The 23703-nt window shown below is 40.7% G+C and overlaps 1 protein-coding gene across 7 annotated transcripts in view; it reads left to right on the top strand.

Annotated features, from left to right (window-relative positions):
- The window catches only part of CTNND2 (catenin delta 2), a 933747-nt gene that overhangs the window by 732359 nt on the left and 177685 nt on the right, over positions 1 to 23703 (top strand). For all 7 annotated transcript variants that reach the window (XM_026455692.1, XM_023218279.1, XM_023218276.2 and 4 more), the window contains one exon: positions 13743 to 13926. In XM_026455692.1, coding sequence (XP_026311477.1) covers positions 13743 to 13926 — 184 coding nt within the window. The remainder of the gene's footprint in view (positions 1 to 13742; positions 13927 to 23703) is intronic.

Raw genomic sequence — 23703 nt, 5'->3', positions numbered from 1 at the left:
ATGCTATTGATCCACCAAGAGGAAACATTATAAAACAAACACAAAAACCCAATTATGACAGTTACCTGCTTAATGATATCCCTCCCACTGCACTTGTTGGATAAAATTGAAACTTCTGATAGTGGCCTCTGAAGCCCTTTTTGGAAAGTGCCCTCTGCACATCAGCTCTCATCAAGGTTCCTGCAGGACATGAAAAGAACACTCAGCTGGGATTCTCTACAGAATCCAATGCAGGGACTCTTCCAAGGAGTGGGCCAGGGCTAGTATACTGGTCTAGAGGGTGGTCAGCAGCTGGTGACTCAGCAGTGGAAAGCAGTAGAAGCAAACACAGTCTCCAGAACTCGGGAAAAATGGGGGGGAGTCATGAAGAGAGGCTGCTCTAGCCACAAGACTTCCCAGCCCCAGGGGAACAACAGAGGACTGGACGTAACATTCCCCAGCTCTCTGTCTCCTCCTGCCCTCTGACTGCCTACTTATTCTTCCATTAGCTGAACGCTGTGGTTGGCTGCAAGCCAGAGGGCACGGGCACCCGGGAGGTTCGGCATGTGGGCAAAGTTGACATTTTTTATGACAGTGTGAGTCCTGACTGTACACAGTGCCAGGCATTACAGTATTGTAGATATGGACCTGGTAGGAAGCTGCAAATCAAATGCCTTGAATTTGATCGTTGAACATCAGTTTCGCCATCCAGACACTAAAAACAAAAGCACAGTGATTTCCCTTAGTTCCAAAATATACAATAGCTATGTCCCACTCTCTTCCTGGAGTCTTCACTTCAACTGCACAGTCCTTGCTGGAAACCTAGCTGTGGTCACAGAGAGTGAATTCAGTGTCCGTCATACCTCCTCCAACACTCTCTCTCCACACAGACCTTCGTTTTATTTCCAAGGAGGATGTTCCCTCTGCCTAACTGATATTATGAGCTTTGTGATATCCCGGTCTTGGTAATGCCAAGAAGCTCCACCCTGCATCTTCTCTCAACATCAACCTTTGTTATTACCTCCCCAGTGGTGCTCTCCATCCTTAACCACATACCACATGTGTTTGCTTTCTTGTTTTAGCCTCTATCACCCACTGAAGCTCCTTGAGGCTTGAGACCACTTCTTTCATTTTCCTATCATTGTCTTCCCAGCTCTGCAGAGGAGCTGAACCATAATTGCTGAATGTTTGTGAGACTGAATTCTTTAGTGATTTGCTTGCTCTAAGCCTTGAAACAGTTCTAGACCCAAAGAACATTCTGTCAGCTGAATGAATGGATAATGAGACAAATGAACAAATAAACGAATGAAGTTGTTCCGTCATGATGAGGCTAAAGTATGAAGATCTCACATAGGAAACTCAGTAGTCACTTTCCTGTAGTCATAACTTACAGTTTTTTCCTTTTTCTCAGGAGGAAGTCAGTGGAGGAAGCTGATGTTTGTAAAGTCAGTTAAAGTCACCAGAACTAAGATAAAATAACGCCCAGCCTCAGTGGTCCCTCACTCTGACTACTTTTTTAAAAAATTCTTATGTGGCAGGACCCACCCCAGATCACCTTCCAGATTTTCCAGAGATGAAGCCAGTGCATAGGTCTCTTTCTTAATGCCCCCCGGGTGGATCACATGAGAAATATTATGGTGTAAAAGTAATTGCCATTTTTGTCATTGTTTTTAATTACTTTTGCAGCAACCTAATACTATTCTAGTATAAGACCACAATTGTCCAAATATAAGTATCATTTTGTTGTTGAATTTTTTGCTCAATTAATATTTTAGGTGGCATCTACTATACAGTTAGGCCCATAGTCTTTAGGATTATTATCTATCACCCTTTCTAATCTGCAAGCCTTTGCTCCCTTTTTCTTGAAACCTGAATGTTTTCTCTCATTCTGGCTAATTCTGCTCGTCCTTCACGGGCCAGCTGAAGACCTCCCTCTCCCATAGAACCTTCTGTGATGCCCTCTCATGGTGACTTTTCGCTGCCACAATTTTCATGACACACCACCTCTGATAGTTGAGGGACTTTTAGGATCTACAACTCTGTAAAGTGTGTTTTATTTTTCCCTGGGCAAGTGTAGTTTGGTCTCCCCAAGTGGACTCTTATTAATTTACTATATATTCCTTAGAGTACCTAACAATGCCTTGTCTCAACAGGCATTCACAAAATATCTGCTGAAAACCTAAAAGGAAGAAGAGCATATGTTTGGAGGAAAATATGCAGTAGTAAATGTTCACATTCAGAATTATAGAAATGAAACTCAGAAATATAAATTTGAGCATGATCAGCAGAAATTAGAGATGAGTGTTAATATTATTATTCAGTGATAGCACATTTTCCATGAAAAATAACCTCTTATTAGAATATCTGGAAGAAGCAATATAATTGGAAGTGTGAGAGCCTGTGTTTATATCCCAGCTCGCTCTCTCATTCATTACCTGTCCATGGGAGATTTCTGTAACCGCTTTAATCTTTGGTTTCCTTCACAGATCAGTGCCCCTCTTCTAAGGTTGTGGTCAGGATTTAATTAAATAGTGCATGTGACATGGTAATGGCTCAGGAAATGAGGACTCATGGTCATCACTGGCATTATATGACAGAGCAACAGTATCTGATACAGTTTGGCGATGTCCCCACCCAAATCTCTTCTTGAATTGTAGCTCACAGAATCCCCACGTATCATGGGAGGGACCTGATGGGAGGTAATTGAATCATGGGAGCAGGTTTTTCCCATACTGTTCTCATGATAGTGAATATATCTCCCAAGATCTGATGGTTTTATAAAGGGCAGTTCCCCTGCCTGTGGTTCTCTTGCCACCACAATGTAAGGCAACCCTTTGCTCCTCCTTCGTCTTCTGCCATGATTGTGAGGCCTCCTCAGCCATGTGGAACTGTAAGTCCATTAAACCTCTGTTTCTTTCTACATTGCCCAGTCTCAGGTATTTCTTCGTAGCAGTATGAAAGTAGACTAATACAGTACCAGACAATTTTGATTTAACTGAAAAAAAGATCTAGTCATGAAATTAGTGTGCTGAATAGATGAACAATTGGGTTTTTTAATTACCCCAAATCTCAATCTGATGTTTCTTCCATGCTTGCCCCAGAAGGTTGTAGCTGTGTGTGTGTGCACGCATGTGTGTGTGTGTGTCTGTTTTAGTAGAGGTCAGCAGAATTAAATGCTTGCAAGAAAAATTAGTTGTAAAAGTAGTTTCAAAGCTGAAAGTTCTTCTTAATTAACTACAGTTAATCCTTACACAATGTATATATACTTCAAATATCATGTTGTATAAAGATACATACATACAATTTTATCCATCAGTTAAAAATATATAAAACTGAGTGTTCTTCCTTCTATGAACTCAAATGCATTCTTTAGATTTCTCAAGCTACATTACCTGGGGCAAAAAGAGAACTGGCAAAAGATGAAAAGCAGAACATTCTCTTGTGTTCATGTATTCTGCTTCAAAGGATAGCATGCCACATCACTTCCCTCCCATTTCAAATAGCAGATTTATTTGTCTGACATTTGTCTGATTGTTCATATGCATCACAGTCAGACTCTTATCTGACCTTCATTTTCCCCAAAAGTTGAATGACTTTGACAGGTAACTCAACTTCTCTGTGTCTCAGTTTCCTCATCTGTAAAATGGACTTGGTTGAAGGTTTGCATGAGTTAATACATGCAAGGTGATTAACAAAAACCCTAGTGCATGACAAGAACTCATAGATGTTAGATATTTTTGGCTACGATTTGTGTTGTGTTTTTTTCCAATTATGGTCTTGTTTTGGACATGTAGTTCAGCAATGCTCTGTGAAAAAGCTGTCGCTCTTTTTACTCTGCCACCATATCTTCATCAAGGTTGGTTTGCTTCTCTTTGAAAGCCATGGAACCCAAGGGTGCTCTTTAAAGTGGCCCCAGTGCAGAACAGTGTCTCCAATCCAGGGATTCTTGGGTAAGCAAGCTCCCACAAATTCAATTAGAGCCTTTTTGTTGACATCAACAGGACCTATGAGGTAGATGTGCTACCTATAGTATAAAAAAGGAAACCCCAAGGCAATAGCCATCTCTGTCTTTGTAAGAGGTTATATATGCCTGCTCACTCGAGACCCAGAGAGTTTGGAATGACAACTAGGGGCCTTGCCAAGATGTGCGCTGGCTGTGTAACTTCCGGTTTATGGTACTTAATGGAACTATAAACAGCTCAACACCCTTTGTTCCATGCACAGAGATAAGGTGATGACTTTATGAATAATGGATCCCCTAAATATTCAAGAATTTGCCAGACTCTGTTTTTACCAAAGATGACATTAGCCATCCACCCATTTTCAGTAATTTGTATGGTTTGTCAGCTGTCAGATCCCCAAAGACTACCGTAAAAGCCCACTGATCAGCAAAGTTGGGTTTGTTAGACTTACTGCAGTAAGTATCCTCCCTCACAGCAGTGGGTCTAAAATCCTCCCTTGAAAGAGTCTTAGTGTCAAAGGGAAAATGAAGGCAGAGTATTTATAAGGCTGTAGGTCCTTGACTGGGAGATTTTAAGGTGGGTATTGCAAGGTGGGGAACCACTGGGGTTAGGCAGAGTTTTGACTAGTAGCACAGTGAGGGGAGGGTCTTGAAATGGGTCATGATGAGCAAACTATTACTCTTGATTAGCCAGTTCTCTAGTTTACAGCCTAAAAATTCGCAGGCAAGTATTTTCTAGAGCAAGCACTTAAATTATTTTTGATCAATATCAGCATGGTCTAACACAAGGATAGGAAAATATATCTGTCCCAGTATCATTTAACCCAGGGCCAAAAATTACGGTGATTTCACCTCCTGCCTTTACTTTTTTAAATCAGATAGTGGGAGTATTTTGTCTTTAAATCTCTGTCTCTCTTTCACTTTCTCTCTCTCCTCTTCCTCATTATGCTATTTATTGAAAAGTCAAAGTTAAGTTACTTTATTTAATGTATGTAATTTAGGGCACCAAAGTATCAAGAAACAAAACAAAGTGTAAGAAATCATTTTATCAACACATAGAAGAATATGACAGCTGTCAGATAAAAGAGTATGATCTTTAACTGTCATACCTTTTAGGAAAAGAGTTCCAGGACCACTTTCCAGAGATTGTATAACTCAGCCTTGGTGCTTTGGTAACCTCTTTTCAACGTTCTGGCACACCCAAGGTCATTGAGGAAGGCTATAGCTCTAAGCAAACCTAATTTTGTATTCCTAACTGTTGGTCTCTTGGCAATTGAGAAATATGAAATTCTATGGTTCATTTATAAAATGCTGTGATCAAAGATGAACCCATGACTTTCACAGATGGCTACTACCAGATATTGATATACAAATTATTTTCAATTATCATTACTTTAAAAAATTACTGTGCAGAGAGCTTTCTACTTCTTGTAGTATCTGCATTGCCAGTTGCAGACAGGCATCCAGTTTGGGACAGGCATCATTTTCCATTAATAGAGCCTGATCTGTTGTGCCTTTTTGGTAAATGTTTAATAGAAGAATTCTAAAGAAACTAGGATATGCATACTCCATTTTGGAATGAAAAGAGAGATCATAGATACATCTGACTTTTGATTATTTTCATTTTTAAAAAATCAGTCAATTATAGTCTTTTGTCTGTAACATTACCTTATTTTAATTAAAATTAATTCAGGCTCTGAAAACAAAAGTTAAGGTTATTTTTTAAACTAATCAAAAATTTAGGTGAGGGTCAGGCATAATGGCTCCTTCCTGTAATCCCAGCACTTTGGGAGGCTAAGGCCGGAGGGTCACTTGAGTCCAGGAATTCTAGACCAGGCTGGATAACATAGTGAGACCTTGTCTCTACAAAAAAAAAAAAAAAAAAAAAAAACAAGTCAGGTATGGTGGCATGAAGTCCCAGCTACTCAAGTGCAGAGGTTGGGGGATCACTTGAGCTCAGGAGGTTGAGGCTGCAGTGAGCCGTGATCATGCCACTGCACTCTAGCCTGGGCAACAGAAATTTTTTTTTTTTTTTCCGTCTGAAAAAAAAAATGAATATGGTTTCTGGCTTCTTGCCATCTAAATGTTTATCATCTTGATCTAAACTTTTAATGTATGCTTCTGGTACTGAAATTTGAACATCAGAATGTTGTTGGCATCAGTTTTGGCTTAGAATGAGACAGTACCTTAGTGTTGATGGCTGTATCTTATAATAAAATTGTTTAAGAATCAGCGGATTTAAAACATTGCATGGAGACCCAGGTAAATTTAGTCAGTTTAAGCCAGAATCTGCCTTGTATGCAACAGCCAAGATCTGAATTACTTTCAAATATCAAGGACAACTCATTCTTCATCCATTCTGGGGCTAAATAAATTTTGTATGTATTTTGAAAATGGGCAAGAATAATTCTTCTTAATGCTCAGTATTTGTGCTTAAGTGATTATTTTTTAAAAATTCTGTGTTTGGACCTGAAGCATTATGTGACAATTGTAGAATGAGGGTTTACAGCTATGGACCATGGCACTCCAATTCTCCCTCTTCATCCCCCACACCTATGGGCCTCAGAGGCCCTTTCTTCCCACTGCCGGCTCTGTGAGACTCAGCCTAGAATGATGATTCAGCCTGTTGAAATTCTAAAAGGATCAACCTTTGTGTAATCCCCACTGCAAAGGCCACAGCAGGTTCCTCTTCTGGAATATTAAGGAGGAAAACATAGAGGTCATTTGTTCTGGTCAACCAACCCCTGGGACTCCTACAAGAAGCCTTGGCCTAAGGAGCTGTTATTAGAGCAACATTTGGTAAACTCTATCTAACATTGACTCAAAATAAATGCTTTAATTTTTTAAGAGCATTCAGTGAGTGTGGTATGTGAATCTTTTCCATCTAGAGGGACTCTCAAAATGATCTCAATTAGCAGCCACTCCTGAGGGTTATTGCTTCTCGGGGCCATATTGAGAGTTTACACATATCCCAATACTCATTTATATGGCAGATGCACACACAATAGTATAACAGGACTTCGGGGTGTTCTGGGCCTCTATATTTCAATCATTCAACCTCCACACACTAGGGACTCAAAGTGTGAATGGGTGGGGGTGGAGGAGGTAGTGGTGAGGGCCCCTAATCATAATCAGATTTTACCTCTCCCCCTGCACTCCCACCCTCAACCACACCTGGCTTATTTTTTTTTTTTTTTTTTTTTTTGTATTTTTAGTAGAGACGGGGTTTCACTGTGTTAGCCAGGATGGTCTCGATCTCCTGACCTCGTGATCCGCCCATCTCAGACTCCCAGAGTGCTGAGATTACAGGCATGAGCCATTGGGCCCGGCCAATTCTGGCTTTTTTTAAAAAATGAACTCTTATCCGCATTCTTCTCCTTTCTCCTCCCCTCTCCCCAGGTACACAAACTGTCACTCCCAAAAGAAATAACAAATTTGTTTAAAATAAATCCTCATAAATACACTAAGTAGATGCTTAATTCACTAATTTTAAATACATTTTAATAAACATTTATTTAAATGAATGAAGCCCAGCTTTCCTTTGGGCTTGGTTTGAGCCTCGCCCACAAGAGGGGATTCATGCTAGGTCTGAAGAGCTAAAAGCAAGCCAGTGGGCTGTCGTAAAGTCGTGCACAGCCACCAGGCAGTGTTTGATTTTACCATCATTTAAAACTTGCTTTTATTAAAACACGCTTTTTGTTCATCTGGATTTTTTTTAACCAAGATAGTCTTCATCTCTTTCAGTAAAAAGAAACTACAATTACCCTCTATTAAAGCATTATAAAGGAGCAAATGAAAGTAATTAAGGCTTTATTAAGGAATTTTTATTAAACTAATCATTGCTCATGAATATGGATAATATCAAGGAAAAGAGCCATTCTGTGCCTGAAATAAAAATAAACTATATTTTAAATATCTTTAGTGTATGTAAATGTCTTCTCAATTAAACTTTCAAAATTATGTTTGGAACAGCAATAATTTTACACTGATGAAGGAAAGCTATTGGATGGAAATAATGAAAGATGCTAATAAAACAAATTTATCACAGATTATAATCTGGAAGGAATTAGCATATTTTCATCAGGTAAATTTAAATTTTCTAGTGACCATCAACAAAAATATTGAACCATTTTTCATATTATCCTCGGATATAAACAAACAGGGTAATTTGTTATGGATGCTGAAAACTGGTGTGAATTCAATCAGTTTCATAGTTTTTCCTCAAATTGAAAGTTTAGTATTACCTGGGTTAATTTAGACTTATCAGGGAGTTAATATAAGAAAATTACCCAAGTGAAGCACCAGAGATAAGCCTTTTAATACAAAACAGATTCATATGTTTCAGTGCTATAAATTTTTCTCTACTAGCTAAAAGTAGAATTTCTGTAGATTCAAAGTAAATAATCCCACTGAAATAACATTTTTCTATTCTCGTTTGGATTTATTATTTGTGAAATTACATTTTGCATCTGCTGTTTTATTTTCCTAGGCATGACGTCATTTTGCTGACACTATAATACTTACGGAATGTTCGATGCTTAGAGCACATGGCATCCTATAAGGTCATACCATCCAGCTGTTATTTTTTATTTTTCTTTAGTGCCTGTTTGATGAACACTCGTGTGTGTCAGGGCATATTCTGTATGCCAGGGATTCTGTAGCTCTGTGTGTTCTGCATACGATGGGCATTCAGCAAGTGTCTGCTTTCATTTTATGCCTGGGACCCTGTTGGAGGATGGAACTGTGAGCAAATGACAGAATGAGTTAGTGTTGAGGTTGCTGCTGAAATTAAATAGGAGATCTGACAGCAAGCATCTAGGAAGGTAGATTAGACTGATCCAGGAAAGCCTCTCTGAGTTTAGCACATTTAAGGTGACATGAACGGAAGAGGGATTAGCCATGGAAAGATCTAGGAAAGAATGTTCCAGAATGAGGGAGCAGCAAGTCCAGGGATCTGGGACACAAAGGAGCTTATGTGTTCAAGAAGAAACAGGCTATTTTGGCTGGAGCATAGCGACTAGAGCTATGTGGTACCTGGGCCACCAGCACAGGGATTTTTTGTTTTCTTCACTGATGTCTCCATTCCACGTCCAACAGAACCATGCGCATGTAGTAGGTCTTCAATATTATGGAATGGATAAATGAATGAATAAATGTGATTCAAGATGAATATAGAGATTTAGAGAAAGGCCTGATCATGAGCCTACCATAAAAAGTTTAATTTTATTTTGAGCATAACAGGTTGTTTTTGAAGGGATATGTAGTAGACTGAAAAATGCCCCTACCCTCCAAGAAAAGCCCACGCTCTAATTCCCAGAGCCTATAAATGTTACTTTTCATGGTGAAAGGGACTTTGCAAGTATGATTAACGTAGGAGGGCTTCATATGGGGAGATTGTCCTGGATTATCCAGGTGGGCTCAATGTGATCAGAGTGCCCTTATGAGAGGGAGGTGGGAGGGTCAGAATCCAGGAAGGAGATGTGATGATGGAAGTCAAAGTCAGAGGGATGTAAGATCTCAAGCCAAGGGATGCGATGCAGGCAGCCCCCAGGAGCTTGACAAGATGAGGAAACACATCCTCCCCAGGATCCTCTGGAAGGAGCCAGCCCTGCCAGCCCATTTCAGACTCCAGACCTCCCGAACCTATACATTTGTGTTTTTCAAGCCCCTGTGTAGAGATTTGTTAAGGCAGCAATTGGAAATAAGAGCAGGATTATTCCAAATTAAAGAAAGTGTTGGGTCACTTATTGAATTGCAAACGTGAAGAATGATACACTTTTAAAAATTAAATACTTGTCACTTAAAATGCATTTTAAATTTAGTTACAAAGTGTGGCTGGATCATCCTTGCTATATCTTGTATACTCTCACATTGGAATTTGGAAGGAATAAGGGAACAAGTGGATTAAGGTAAGAGAGGAGTAAGAATTAAAGTGTAGTGGAAAGGCAAGAGGGAAAAATGAGTCCATCTATTGTAGAAAGGCAAAGGGATAGGAAAGTGAAACCAAGAGAAGAAAGCAACAGAGAGAGTAGGAGCGTCATAGGAAAGGGACACTATATTGTCTATTGCTGCATAACAAATTCCTCCACAATTTAGCAGCTTAAAATGACCAACATTTATGTCACCCACTGTGTAAGTGTGAGGAGTGCAAGCAGGAGCCACAGATTTTGTGGTCCTGGCTCGGGGTCTCTCACGAGGCTGCAGTCATTCGAAGGCTTGATTGGGGTTGGAAAATCCACTTCCAAAATTTTGGCTGAAAGCCCTAGTTCTTTGTATAAGGCTGCCTGAGGGTCATGATGCCTTGACAGTTGGCTTCCCCTCAAATAACAATCTGAGAGAGGGCTTGGAGGGAGCCACAAGGCCTTTTTAATGACCTAGTCTCAAGGCACAGTCACTTCCACCATGTTTCATTGACCACAAATGAGTCACTAAATCGAATCCCCACGCATGGAGAGAAGGATTAGGCTTCACCATTTGAAGGAAATGTCCAATAATTTGTGGACATATTTTAAACCTCTATGGAAAAGGGGAGGGAGGAGTGAAGTAAAAGTTGGAGCAAAAAATTTATTTTCCATTTGTTCAGAGGATGCCTAGATACATCCAGTTCTCTCCACTAATCTCTCTCCCATCAGTCAGGACATGTGTGTGCGCGTGTGTGTGCGCACGTATGCGTGTGTGCGTGCGTGTGTGTGTGTGTGTAGCAGGAAAGATGTGGAATTCCCAGTTGTTTCCTGCGTTTACTTCTTCCAGACAATGTAAGTTTTCATCTCAGTTGTCTCCAGAAACTGCTCCTTCTATACTTAAACCTGTCTCATGTCCAGAGAATCTAACCAAAACTCAAAATTTTGAGGACACTCTGAAGCTGGTTTGCTGAATTCCCCCTCAAGAAAATCTGCCACGTTACATCCACTTTACCAAGACTTCATCCAGAGGTGATAAAATGGTTCGATAGAGATTCATTGCAGTTGTAATGAGTTCAGGAAGCATTGTGCATTGCAGTTATAAATTAAGATAGAAGGTTCAGAGATATGGATCAAGTACTGTGATCAGTTCACTGGAATGTCACTCGCAGATGGAGACAGCCTGGAAAGGTGGAATGAATGTGAACTTCTGTTTGTGCATGATTCTGAATTAGGTTATACTAATTAATGAATTAATGGGAAAGGTGAAGGAGATAGAACAGCCTGTAAAAAGATAACCCAGAATGCATTTGCCTTTCTATTCCTTCACTTCCTCTCAGATACTAGATTTGGCCTTTAGGTTTTATTGGATTTCCTTCCTCCCTTTCCCTGTGTTTTCTGTTTGTAAGAAAACAGTAAAAATAGCTGTATTCTCATAGAAAGCCTTTAGATTCTCATATTCGTTGCATGTAAAAATGCAAAGATTTCTCTTTGCTATTTTGTTTGTTTGTTTTCCTCAGACAGTCTTGCTCTGTCACCCAGGCTTGAGTGCAGTGGCATGATCTTGGCTTACTACAACCCTCATCTCCCAGGTTCAAGCAATTCTCCTGCCCCAGACTCCCGAGTAGCTGGGATTACAGGCACACACCACCACGCCCAGCTACTTTTTGTATTTTTAGTAGAGATGGAGTTTCGCCATGTTGGCCAGGCTGGTCTCAAACTCTGACCTCGTGATCCACCCGCCTGGCCTCCCAAAGTGCTGGGATTACAGGCGTGAGCCACCGTACCCGGCCTGCCATTTAGTTTTTAAAGGATATATACTGTACAGCAAAATATGTCACCCATATTTTGAAACATTTACAAGCCTCAATTTTTAGATATTGGTATTTTAAGTCTGGATTTGGGAATGAAAAAAATGCACATTTTGTTCCTGTATTTTTGCATTGTATATTTAGAAGAGCAGACACAAATGCAATAGCATGATATTCCTGAAAGTTATCCTCAAATACTGGGGTAGATACTAATTTCTTTTTAATGTACTATTTAATACTGCAAAATCAATTATTTTACTCTAAAAATAACATTTTTGTGAGGCTGGAAATGATTGAAGGAAGTTATTTTGATGAGTTAGATTACCAAAAGTTGATAAAATGTTTCTCAATGGATGAATAAGCAGCTTTGTATTTTATTTAAAACAAGATAAATGTATATGTTAATATTCCTAGTATTTCAAATCAGTCCAAATCAGAATACATTCGGAGCACCTTCTGTGTACCATTGAGCATTTTTTGTGTACTCGATTTAGGATACTAATGGCAATACAAGCACAAACAAAAGTGTATATAAAATGGTGAAATTCACTAAAGCACGGGTGGAAAAAATTTTTCTGTAAGGGGACAGTTTGTAAATTGTTTATGGTTTGTGGGCTGTACAGTCTCTGTCACTAATACCCAGCAATCCCTTCATAGGACAAAAGCAGATGTAGAAAATTTAGAAATGAACAGACATGGCTGTGCTTAATAAAAATTTATTCATAAAAAAAGACAAGCTAGATTTGCCTTCACGTTAACCCCCTGTACCGAAGGATTGTTTTATGCATGCCAGGCACTAAAAACATTTTGTTTTCTTTGCATTCACTCAAATAAAATTTCCAGTAAATGTTATTTCTAAAGACAGTTGAGTTTGCCTCTGTAGTCACATTTTTATTGAACTTTATAGTCACTTTATTTTTATAGTCACTTATTTAGTTATTAACAGTCAGATTTGTATTATTAATGTCCTTGGATAGTTCAACATGTGCAATGCAAGGAACCAATAAAACAAATTTTAGAAATAAATATGTTCTGTTTGTTCTATTCTTAATACAGTAGATGGAACAAAATCCCATTTCATTAAAATATATTGAAAGCTCGTTAAAAATATAAGCTAGAAGTTCTATTTCTAAAGACAACTATGTGTTTTATTTCCAATATCTGCAGTGATGGTACCTGTTTAGGTTGAGGGTGTATACAGGCTTTCTTTCAAAGAGAAATAGAATGTTATTCTCTGTTTCTTTTTTTCTTTATGCATACTGTTCCAACAAAAAAAGAATAATTATTTAAAAGCATTTTCAAATGATGTTATAATATATATGCAATGTTTATGACCTTTTCTAGAATATCTCCTTTTAAAAAATATTTAAAAGCCTAAAGCATTCTATTTGTCCTTAACATTTTGCATTGCTCTGCCTGCATGAATTACTGTGATGCTCTGTCCATTGTGGACATGCCCTCTTCTTCTCACCTCTCCCTTTGTCATTACTGAAGGAGGAACATTCTATAGGTCCTCCATGAACATTGCTTTCAGAGAAAAGCTGACAAAACTGTCACAGGGGGCAACAGTTTAAATTACTTGTTGAGCCAGTTGTCATCTGATGTGATGCTGGATTCTGATAAGGTCCTACCCATGGTAGCTGGTTGTTTATGAAAGCATTTAGCTTTCATGACAACCACATGTGCACACTGAGGTCTTCAGTAAAACAAAGATGCTCTACTAGTCCATTTCAAATAACTTTCACATCTCTTTGGTCTTGCTTAGAATTTAGCAACTTGGGTCCATTGTATTAAAATGGAACAAAAGCGTTGTTGGTAGCCTCAGTTCAATCAGACCTCTCAACCTTGATTATGCACCATGAGGAAATAAACATACTGGTGTCACAGTTCTTCTGCTCACTCATCAGATTTTTCACAGAATGCTGTTAATGGGTTCACACAAATGTTCTAAAATCAAGGGTACGCTCTAGGATGTGTGTCCACAGTATCTTCATCCTTCCTGCCAGTGCCATTAACTCAAATAAGGAAGACAGTTTTGAGATGAGAGAAACTCGTGGCCACCCAAAAGCTCTTTTTGTGTGTCTCTTGCAGGAGTCCTTTGGAACCTCTCCTCATGCGATGCACTCAAAATGCCAATCATCCAGGATGCCCTGGCAGTACTGACCAACGCAGTGATTATCCCTCACTCAGGCTGGGAAAATTCGCCTCTTCAGGATGATCGGAAAATACAGCTGCATTCATCACAGGTGCTGCGTAACGCCACCGGGTGCCTAAGGTCAGTCCTGTGTCACGAGTGCCTCCTCCCACCATCTTCCCCTGGTCAGACACTGTCTCTTTCCATAGCTTTAATGGCTCTTTTACTGAGGATCAGACCATTCTGAAAAGATGAATGTTTATGTGGCAACGGAGTGTAAGAAGTTGATTTTAAAAGTTTCTAACCAGGTAATAAAGACATGTAGGTATCTTTCTCTACCTAATCAATGTTAGATTTATTTCACATGATTTCTTAGATCTAAAGTGAAAAACAAACATTTTTCTTCCAACCCCAAATAAGTCATTTTCTTTGGCCGAAAACAGTAGTTCTCGGTAATTTCACATTATGTCATGCATATAGCACAACCAGGCAGGCTGACTGGTTGGGCAGAGTTCATAACAGATACATAGGGATCTAGTTAACTGTCGCAAGTAGCTCTTCTTAAAAATATTCTTCTTTTAAAAATTCTCTGTTTGACTGTAAGAATCTATAATTCTTAGAAATAGCTCTTTAATAAGGCCTGTTATATTAAATGGTTTTTTAAATAATAAAAGTAGCAAATGTGTTGTAATTCTCTCCTGATACATTTTTCACAGAAATCATCCCCCAGGAATCTATTGAGATTCCTTAAAATCAACTTTATGTCTTGTTTAATTTTTGCTCTTAGGAAGGAAAGTAGTTATGAAGATATAATTCTTCTAAACTCTAGAACTCTGCTCTCTAAAGTGTATTTTGTACCGAAGTTGCAAATCTCTGCTGGATGCAGTTGCTGGGATAGGGGCACAAGGGGGTGATTAAAAATACCTCGCCAAATAATCTGTATTTTGAAAGTAAAACATACAGGGTTGCTTTAGTTGGAATCGCTCAAAGCTGCCATTTCTCCTACAGTTGATCAGTTTCTAGGTATAATAACCAGTCTCTACTGAGAAGGAACAAAATCACCTCAGTGGTATTAATAATCATCATCTCATGAATATTCATCACAATGCTCTCAGCCTCCAGTCTTAAGAGGCGGTGTGCACAGAGCAAGATGAGAGCCTGCCTCCACGAATATCTACAAGCCCTCATGGGCAGGAGTGGGAATCCTCTGACAATTCTGCTTTTCGTCCGAGTCACGAAATCATGAACATTTGACATGATTTCTCTGGATAGGTGCTACCATATGCCAAATACCTGAAACCCTCTACTGAGGCATCCATTTCATAACCCCTTAAATTCTATTCTCCTTTAGAAAATGTCTGTCCCACCAGAAGAGATATAGCTACCCCAAAGCTAAAATTGTAGGCACTTCTGAACTCCCATGCCTGATTTGTTTCAATTTCACTTGTTCGCTACTATTTAAAAGTGTTTTCCCCTTGCTAGCATTCCCTACTTTCAGAGTATCCGGGCCCATAGTGAAGACTGCAGAAGGAACTGTCTCAGAAGCGATTGTAGAAGTGTAATCAAGAAGGACCTGGCTAGCTCTGTCTGTTAAAATGCTCTCTGATTAATATAGTAGCATAAGTATGTCTTCATGGTGTTTCAAAGGATGTAAGCTACCACCTTTATGAAAGTACATTTGACATCCTTTGATGAAAAAGTAGATGAAGAAGCTAGATCAGTGTAGGCTCACGAGTCCCCTTTACACATCATCTGGCTGAGTGTAGGGTCTGGGTTGTGGTGCCAGAGCACAGTTTGGTGAGACCAGAATGGCTCCCCATCCCTGTCTCTTCCCACCTACAGTAGCTTGACACTTGCTGCTGCTTCTGCTGCTGGCTGGGAGTGACCACATAATAGGAAGCAAAAAATGATGCCGTCCGTATCATGATAGAAGGCTTTAGATTGACATTCTTCATTCTTCCAACAAAGCCAAGATCGTTATTCACATTAAAGAAATGACTTCCTGTGCTGCTTCTGCCTTGCGGCTGTTTTATCCCAGGAGTGTTTGCTGATCACCTGCCGTGTGCTGGGGAGGGCTAAGGAGGCCGAGAGAGGGCAGCCTCTGCCCTGCAGAATCTCATGACTGAGTGGAAGAAATGGCACTCACCCAGTAAGCCCCAGCACAACTGCCTAGTGGCAATTTAGTGTAATGATCATGGCAGTACAGGAGGAAAAACTGGTGAGAAAGTGACTGACAGCCAGGTGTGGTCAAAAAAGGCCTGAAGGGTCAGGTGAGATTGGGCTGAGCATAGAAATGATGCACTGGGAAAGCGTCACAGAGGGCAGTAGTGGCCAGCACTGGCTACCCAGTGCTGAAAGGAGTCCTGTAGGGGAGTTTGAGATGCACCATCAATAAAGACTAGATTTTAAAGAAAAATTAAAGTAACTGTTATTATTCATAAAATCCCTGTCTCCCAGCAGCCTGAAAGTTCCACTTCAGATACGTTGTTGATTCTCATATGCATCTTAAGCCCAGTGAGCTCATCTGTAGTAAGTCGTGAAGCCAGGACTGGAGCCACATCCTGACTATGGTTTCAGACCATCCCCACCGTGCCACACAGAGAGGAAATACCAAGTTAGGGGATAGGAGACTGCTAACAGATCTGTGCTTAAAACAATATACAACCACCACCAACTGCTGACAGGGCAACACTTGCCTCTCTGTTGGTTCCTTAAGTTTGCTTCCAGAGATAAACGGAGTGGCATCCACGTGGCCAACATCATTTGGTTTTTAAATGCCAGTGGTCTTCTCCCTCTCGCTTCTTTCTTTCTTCAAATGCTTCCCTGCTAGGGCCTACGGAGTGCTTGGGTACCTTAGCTAGTGTTAACCACTCAGCCCAATGCAAGTCTCTTCTCTTGACCTCCACTTTTAATGTTCACGTAGACAACTAGAGCTAAGGGCGCCTTCTTGTGTTTTAAGATAAGACTATATTTTAAGGCATATTCTAGATAATAAAGTTGACATTGTTTTTCCGGTACTCAGACTCCTTTCTTCTTTCGCCAGTGACTTTAAGATGAGTTGATATTTTTGGTTTGCTTCTGTAGCTATTGTTTCAGTAAAATATAAAGAAAATAAAACGTCCAAAAAAAATAAAACTCTTTTCCTAGAATACTATTTCCTAAATTAGTGTAGCTTGGAAATCCAGCAGAAGGAGCATGCAGTAGGTAAAACTAAATTCATCAGGTCATTATTGAAAATCATTACTCTTGATTTTTGTTCCGAGCAGGATTCAAACTTGTTTATGTGATTTCAGGGTGGGGAGCCAAGGTTAAGAATTTAAGGAATTACTATTTTTAAAGAGGTCATCTTTTCATTTTTTGGAAAAAAAATTATGAATGCAAATTATATTGCTTGTAAATGTCCAAAAGCTTATTAGAGATAAATTTAAGTCAGTAAAATATGCCTAAGTCTTAGCCAGAACCTGACAAGCTGACACTATTCTGTCTTTAGACAATTTCATGCAGGCTTAATAGGCTCTGTCCAGTTTCTCAGGCTTTCTTCTAGGCAGTGGATATTGTACCAATATAGGTGGCTGTCCCCACTTCATGCCCCAGTGCCACCCCATTGCCTACCACCTCCAGGTCCCAGACTAGTGAAGGAGGCACATACACAAGGAGCATTCTAAAGAGGGGAGACACTTGCTTTGCCTTCTTAGAAAGGAATGGAAAATCTTCATGGGAAGCTATATCATGTTGACATAGCAAAAATTTAAGCACATACGAAATATAAAATGAAAAGTTAATTCCCTTAGTCCTTTTTCATCTGAAATTCATTTGGAGACAAGAAATCGAATTTTTAAAAAGCAGATCTATCTATGTGTTCCTGGAGTATCTTTCTGTCACTGAGGAAAAAGGATAGAAATGGGAAAAAATGTCTTAAGTTTTGTTGGAGGCCTGAGTTGATAAGGATGATGGCAGCTAGATTGTGAGAGGCCCGGCGGCATGGGGAGGTGGGGTTGCGGGGGTTAGACCTGTGTGTGATCAGAAGGGAAGGGCTTCATCTCTACCTTCTGCCTCCACTGCCTCTTCCCCACCACCCCCAATCCCAGGCACACTAACACTCCCTTCTTCATTTCTTCCTGTTTGCTAGTTGTTCCTTTTCCTCCAATTCTGCCAGATTTAAGCATCCATTTTTAACAACAACAACAAAAAAAAACATTTTAAAATATGGCCCCAAACAAATGTAGCAAAATGTTGGAGAGGCTTAGGATGTAAGAATAAGTGAGGTTATTGTGTTAGTCTTCTCTCTTTCGTTTTATGATTAAGGAGTCCTCCAGGGAAATGAATTTCTTATGAACTGAGGTTCAGATCTTGAAATCAATTCAGTTTTGCACTCATTGTTGTTTCCTTGCACATCATGTGATCAAATCCATCTCTTAACCCATGGCTGCTATAATCATCACCTTCAGCCAAAATGTTTTGAGGGACCATGGCCTGAACGCTAACCAGGGAACATGGAGCTGGCTCCACTCTGGACAAGATCGTGGTGGCTGAAGTCACTGTGGTGTTTTGAATAAATCTTCCCCCAAAATTCTTATCTACCCAGAACCTCAGAATGTGACCTTATTTGGAAATAGGATCTTTGCAGATATAATTAGTTAATGAAGATCAGGTCATACTAGATAAGGGTGGGCCCTAAATCCAGTGAATGGCATGTTATAAAAAGAGGACATATGCACAGAGAGACACACAGGGAAGAAGGCCTTGTGAAGACAAAGGCAGAGATTGGAGTGTTGCAGCCACAAGTCAGGGATAACTAAGAATTGCTGCAACACCAGGAGCTAGGAAGAGGCAGGGAAGGAATTTTCCCAAGAGCCTTCCGAGAGAGCACAGCCCTGCTGGCACCTTGATTTTAGACTGCTGGCCTCTAGAACTGTGAGATAATAAATTTTGGTTGTTTTAAGCCACCCAGTTTGTGGTACTCTCTTCTGACAGCCTAGGAATCTATTATGGCTGCTCCAATAAGAAAATAAGAGAGGGGGCCGGGCGCGGTGGCTCAAGCCTGTAATCCCAGCACTTTGGGAGGCCAAGACGGGCGGATCACGAGGTCAGGAGATCGAGACCATCCTGGCTAACATGGTGAAACCCCGTCTCTACTAAAAAAAAATACAAAAATCTAGCCGGGCGAGGTGGCGGGCGCCTGTAGTCCCAGCTACTCAGGAGGCTGAGGCAGGAGAATGGCGGGAACCCGGGAGGCGGAGCTTGCAGTGAGCTGAGATCCGGCCACTGCACTCCAGCTTGGGTGATAGAGCGAGACTCCGTCTCAACAAAAAAAAAAAAAAAAAAAAAAAAAGAAAAGAAAATAAGAGAGGGGCTGCTAAGCTAGGAAGCCAGAGGAGGTAGACAACCCAGAGATGCTGCCTGTCCCCAAACAGTGCCCACACACTCAACAAACAACCCAGATCGGAGATGTTTTTCTGTTTTTCTCTGTGTACAAGGCCATTCCCCTCTGTAGCTTAGCTACAAAACCAAACACTACCTGTAGCAGAATTGAGTTCTGCAAGCCAAGATGTGGCTGTCTCAGCCAAAGAAGGTTCAAATCTAACCTCTTGACTGGATGGCCATGAAATGAGGGTCTCCCCACACACGGATTTTATTTCTGTGTGTTCTGCTCTCATTTATTAGCCAGCTTTTCCTTTTCCTCCCAACATCGAACTAGCTTCTGAACATTGCATGGATTTTTCTGATACTATGGACAGCCGGAAGTCATTTGAGGTTCTTAAGCAGGGGATGTGACACCATATCAGTATCATTTAAGGATGTCGACTCTAGCAACTGCATACAGACCTGATGCTTTCTGGATTTTTCTGTGAAACGTGACTGCATTTCCCATTTAAAATATCCCCAGTCAATATCCTAAAGATCCCGTCATGGCCGTTGTCATCGTTTCAGGGTGAACTGTGGGTAAAAGCTTGCAGAGCATTCTTTTTTACCCTTTAATCTAGCAGCCAGCTCAATAAAACAACTGTGATCTGCACTCCTGTGTAGTCGCATTATATTTAGTCATGGATACTTAGGACTTTATCTCCAGCTGAAGTATGTGCATGAGGCTGGCTGGCTAACTTCCAGAGCTCATTTCCTGGTGCCGCTGAGTCGTTTATTTATTTTTATTATTCTATTCCCACTTCAGTATCTTGTCCTAAAGGACAACAATATATAACCCTAATTTTTTCCATCTATCTTTATGTACATAAGAATGTTATTAAGCCCATCAAAGTATCTGCACTGTGCCTTTACTTGCGATTATAATTAAACTCAGACCCTCAATTAGTCATTTTAACCCATATAATGGATGAGCGCTTGGTCCCACGGTGCCTCTAATTCTTGAGTGACCTTGAGAAAAGCCCCTTCACAAAGTAATGTTAATGATAATCACACTCTGGCTGCAAAGCTCCAAGGACGTTTATTTTCTGTGGTCTACTCTTGCATTAGCCACAGGTAAGAAGAGGAATTATTATTGTTTTTATGTTAAGTTCAGTTGGCTGCCAATATTATTCATCTATTAAAAAGAATCTTTTGGAGAAAGTGTTTTTAAAGTGTTGTATCATAAGCCCCAAACTAGCTCATCCCAGTCTTGGCGAGGGATGAGGGGCATGTGTCAGCTGAATTCAGCACCCTTTTTTTTTTTTTCTTTTGAGATGGAGTCTTGCTCTGTTGCCCAGGCTAGAGTGCAGTGGCACGATCTCGGCTCACTGCAACCTCCACCTTCTGGGTTCAAGCGATTCTCCTGCCTCAGCCTCCCCAGTGACTGGGACTACATACATACCACCACACCCAGCTAACTTTTGTATTTTTAGTAGAGATGGAGTTTCAGCATGTTGGCCAGGCTGGTCTTGAACTCCTGACCTCAAGTGATCCTCCCGCCTCAACCTCCCAAAGTGCTGGGATTAACAGGCATGAGCCAATGCACCCAGCCTGAATTTAGCACTCCTAATCCAGGTTCTTGAAAATGAGAAGGACTGTGTGTGGACATGGGAATAGATGAGACACGCCACTCACCCCACTGCACCCCATTTTCCCCACACCTGGTCCTAGAGCAGAGGACGCTCCTGCCCAGGCAGCTCACTCCTGATCAGTGTGTCTAGTAAAGATGTGGAGTGGTTTTATTGAGTCAGGGCTCAGCAGTGACAGTCCTCTTCAGTGGGAGGGGACAGAGTTCAGTGGAGTGGGGAGGAGTAAGGTGATCTTAGGAACTCCTCAGAAAAGACAGTCAGCCGTCCATCTCAGCAGCTCCACCAGGGACAAGGGCTCAGGTCTCCTGTGGTGTAACCCAACACGGCCAGATCACTTCCTCCCACCCAGTCAGAAGGAGGTGTGCTTTATACAGTCATGCATGGCTTAATAACAGGAACGTGTTCTGAGAAATGCATCTTGAGTCCATTTCATTCTTACGGAAATGCCGTAGACACCATAGGGTGCACTTACATAAACCTAGACGTTATAGCTTATGACACACCCTAGGCTGTATGATATGTCTATTGTTCCTAGGCTACAGGCCTGTATAGCAGGACATTGTCCTGAATACTGTAGACGGTTGTAACACAAATAGTAAGTATGTGCTATGTAAACATATCCATACATAGAAAAGGTAATACTTTGCACTTAGTTGCAAATAGAAGAATCCGTGGAGTCTGCAGTTGAAATTCCTGCGTAGTATCATTAAGATAAGACAGTCTGATGCATCTAGGTCCACATTATATGCCCCAGGCTGGACAAGCTGGGATATGTTTTCCGTAATTAATGCCTCAGAAGACAATATTCCTTTTTTCAGTATCTCCGTGGCTGATCCACCTCTTTCTTACTAACACATTCATTCTTTACATATAGAAGCTTTTTACTTGAAGCTGGCTTAAAGTTTCTATCCTGTAGCCCTTGAGCTTTGTTTGTATCTCTTCGGGATTTTGCAGGTGCCCTGTCTTTTCCATTAGGAAAAGTTTGAAAAAGCTTCATTTTTCATTGCTTTCAGGTGGCCTTTCTTCCCCAAAGTTCTTCCTGGCAGTTTTGTTCCTGAAATAGTACTGGGGATAATTTCTTCCCAAACACTATTTTGCTTTCTAAGCTAGAAGAAGTGAGAGTATAATGATTTCTCCTTAAATACAAATGATTAATATAAAATCCCACATCATGCTATTCCCTTTTAAAGTTTTCATCACTTATTTCTGCAGAGTTTGATCTACTTAATTATGAAAATTTGCACACTGCAACTAAAAGTTGTTTTAAATTATGTATCCTATAATTTGGTTGCATATGTGGGCTTCTTTTAAAAGGACAAGCAAATATTTAATTTTATCTTTTCAATGTGAATGAATAGTCATTCATCCTGTGAAGACATGAATATTTGGATTCTTCCATTAATATGTACAAATTACTCACTTTAAAAGAAATTCAATGAGAAAGTCTAGTGAATTCTCAATTGGTTTAAAATGGTGTTTAATAGATATTTCTATAAAACATTAGTACAGGGTATTAGGTCCCTGATAAATAAAAAGCTAGTTCATTCTTTAAATCCTTCATAACTTCTTGATATTAAAAATATAATTTTTCTTCCTGCTGCCTCCCAAATTATATTATATTGCATAAAAAGTAACTTCCCTGGAGGAGAAGCAAACAAATCTATTAACCATAAATTGAAGAAGAAAGAGCACACCAAACACTTTCATTTACTGCTTACATACCCAGCCTCTCCAGCACTTTAACACATCTATTTTCATGCTGTTTATTCTTTCCCTTTTCAAAGTGGCATTATTTGAAAGTAAATAAAACTGACATATACCAAAGTTGGGCTAAACAACCAGTGAGTTAGTGCAGTTCACAGAGCAAACAGAGTCCACATGGGGCCATGCCCCTGTTGATGAACCTTAAGTGAAGATCTCCAGCTTGTAGATGTTATCTTTTTGGAGGAAGGAAAACATGAGCAATGAGAAGCATGAAAGGCACTCAGAAGGCAGCAGTTTAGGCCGGACACGGTGGCTCATGCCTGTCATCCCAGCACTTTGGGAGGCTGAGGCCGGTGGATCACAAGGTCAGGAGTTCGAGACCAGCTTGGCCAACATGGTGAAACCCCGTCTCTACTAAAAATACAAACATTAGCCAGGTGTGGTGGCGGGAACCTGTAATCCCAGCTACTCAGGAGTCTGAGGCAGAGAATCTCTTGAACCCAGAAGCAGAGGTTGCAGTGAGCCGAGATCACGCTACTGCACTCCAGCCTAGGCAACAAGAGCAAAACTCCCCCTCAAAAAAAGAAAAAATGAAGACAGCAGTTGAGAGGCCTCACCGCCTGCTGCCACCTGATGTCAGCGTGCAGAGCTGAATACTATTTGTGCTGCACCGCGCATCTCCGCATTCTGCTGGCCCCACGTCCTGTTTTTCTTGAGTCTGGTTGGTCCTTAATTAACCAAGAATGTTTGAAATAAAACTTAGTTTCCCTCTAGTTGACCAAGACTATTTCAAGCAAGTGAGTAGAAAAGTCTCCATGTGCCGTTCTGTGCTCTCGGGCCCCTTTTCCTAGGATAACAACTTTGTCCTGTCACTGTGCTGAGCAGTGGAGAAGTCCACGGAATTCACTCAGGGATGCTTGACAGTCGCCGTGGGATGGAGGTTCAGCAGGAGGTCCGGTCCCTGGGTTCTTATCCATTGCGCTGTGCAGCTGTGCTGTGGAAGTGAGAGGTGGGGTCTCCGAACACTGACTCACTGGCAGCGTGGGGGTCTCATGGGAAGCAGAGGTGCCTTTGGGGTGAGCAGAGAGAACTAGCACTTGCCTTCCTGCACAGACTCGTGGGGCCCCCGTCTGCCTCTCTGAGATGGGATCTTCATCATGTCACATAAAGCCAATTGCTTATTCTGGAAACAGAATTGAGAAGCAATTGAAAGTAAAAGTCA

The sequence above is a fragment of the Piliocolobus tephrosceles genome, chromosome 4 (assembly GCF_002776525.5).
Source record: "Piliocolobus tephrosceles isolate RC106 chromosome 4, ASM277652v3, whole genome shotgun sequence".
Classification (NCBI taxonomy): Eukaryota; Metazoa; Chordata; class Mammalia; order Primates; family Cercopithecidae; genus Piliocolobus; species Piliocolobus tephrosceles.
Note: the sequence above shows the minus strand (reverse complement) of the source record. Positions and strands in the feature narration are given on the sequence as shown.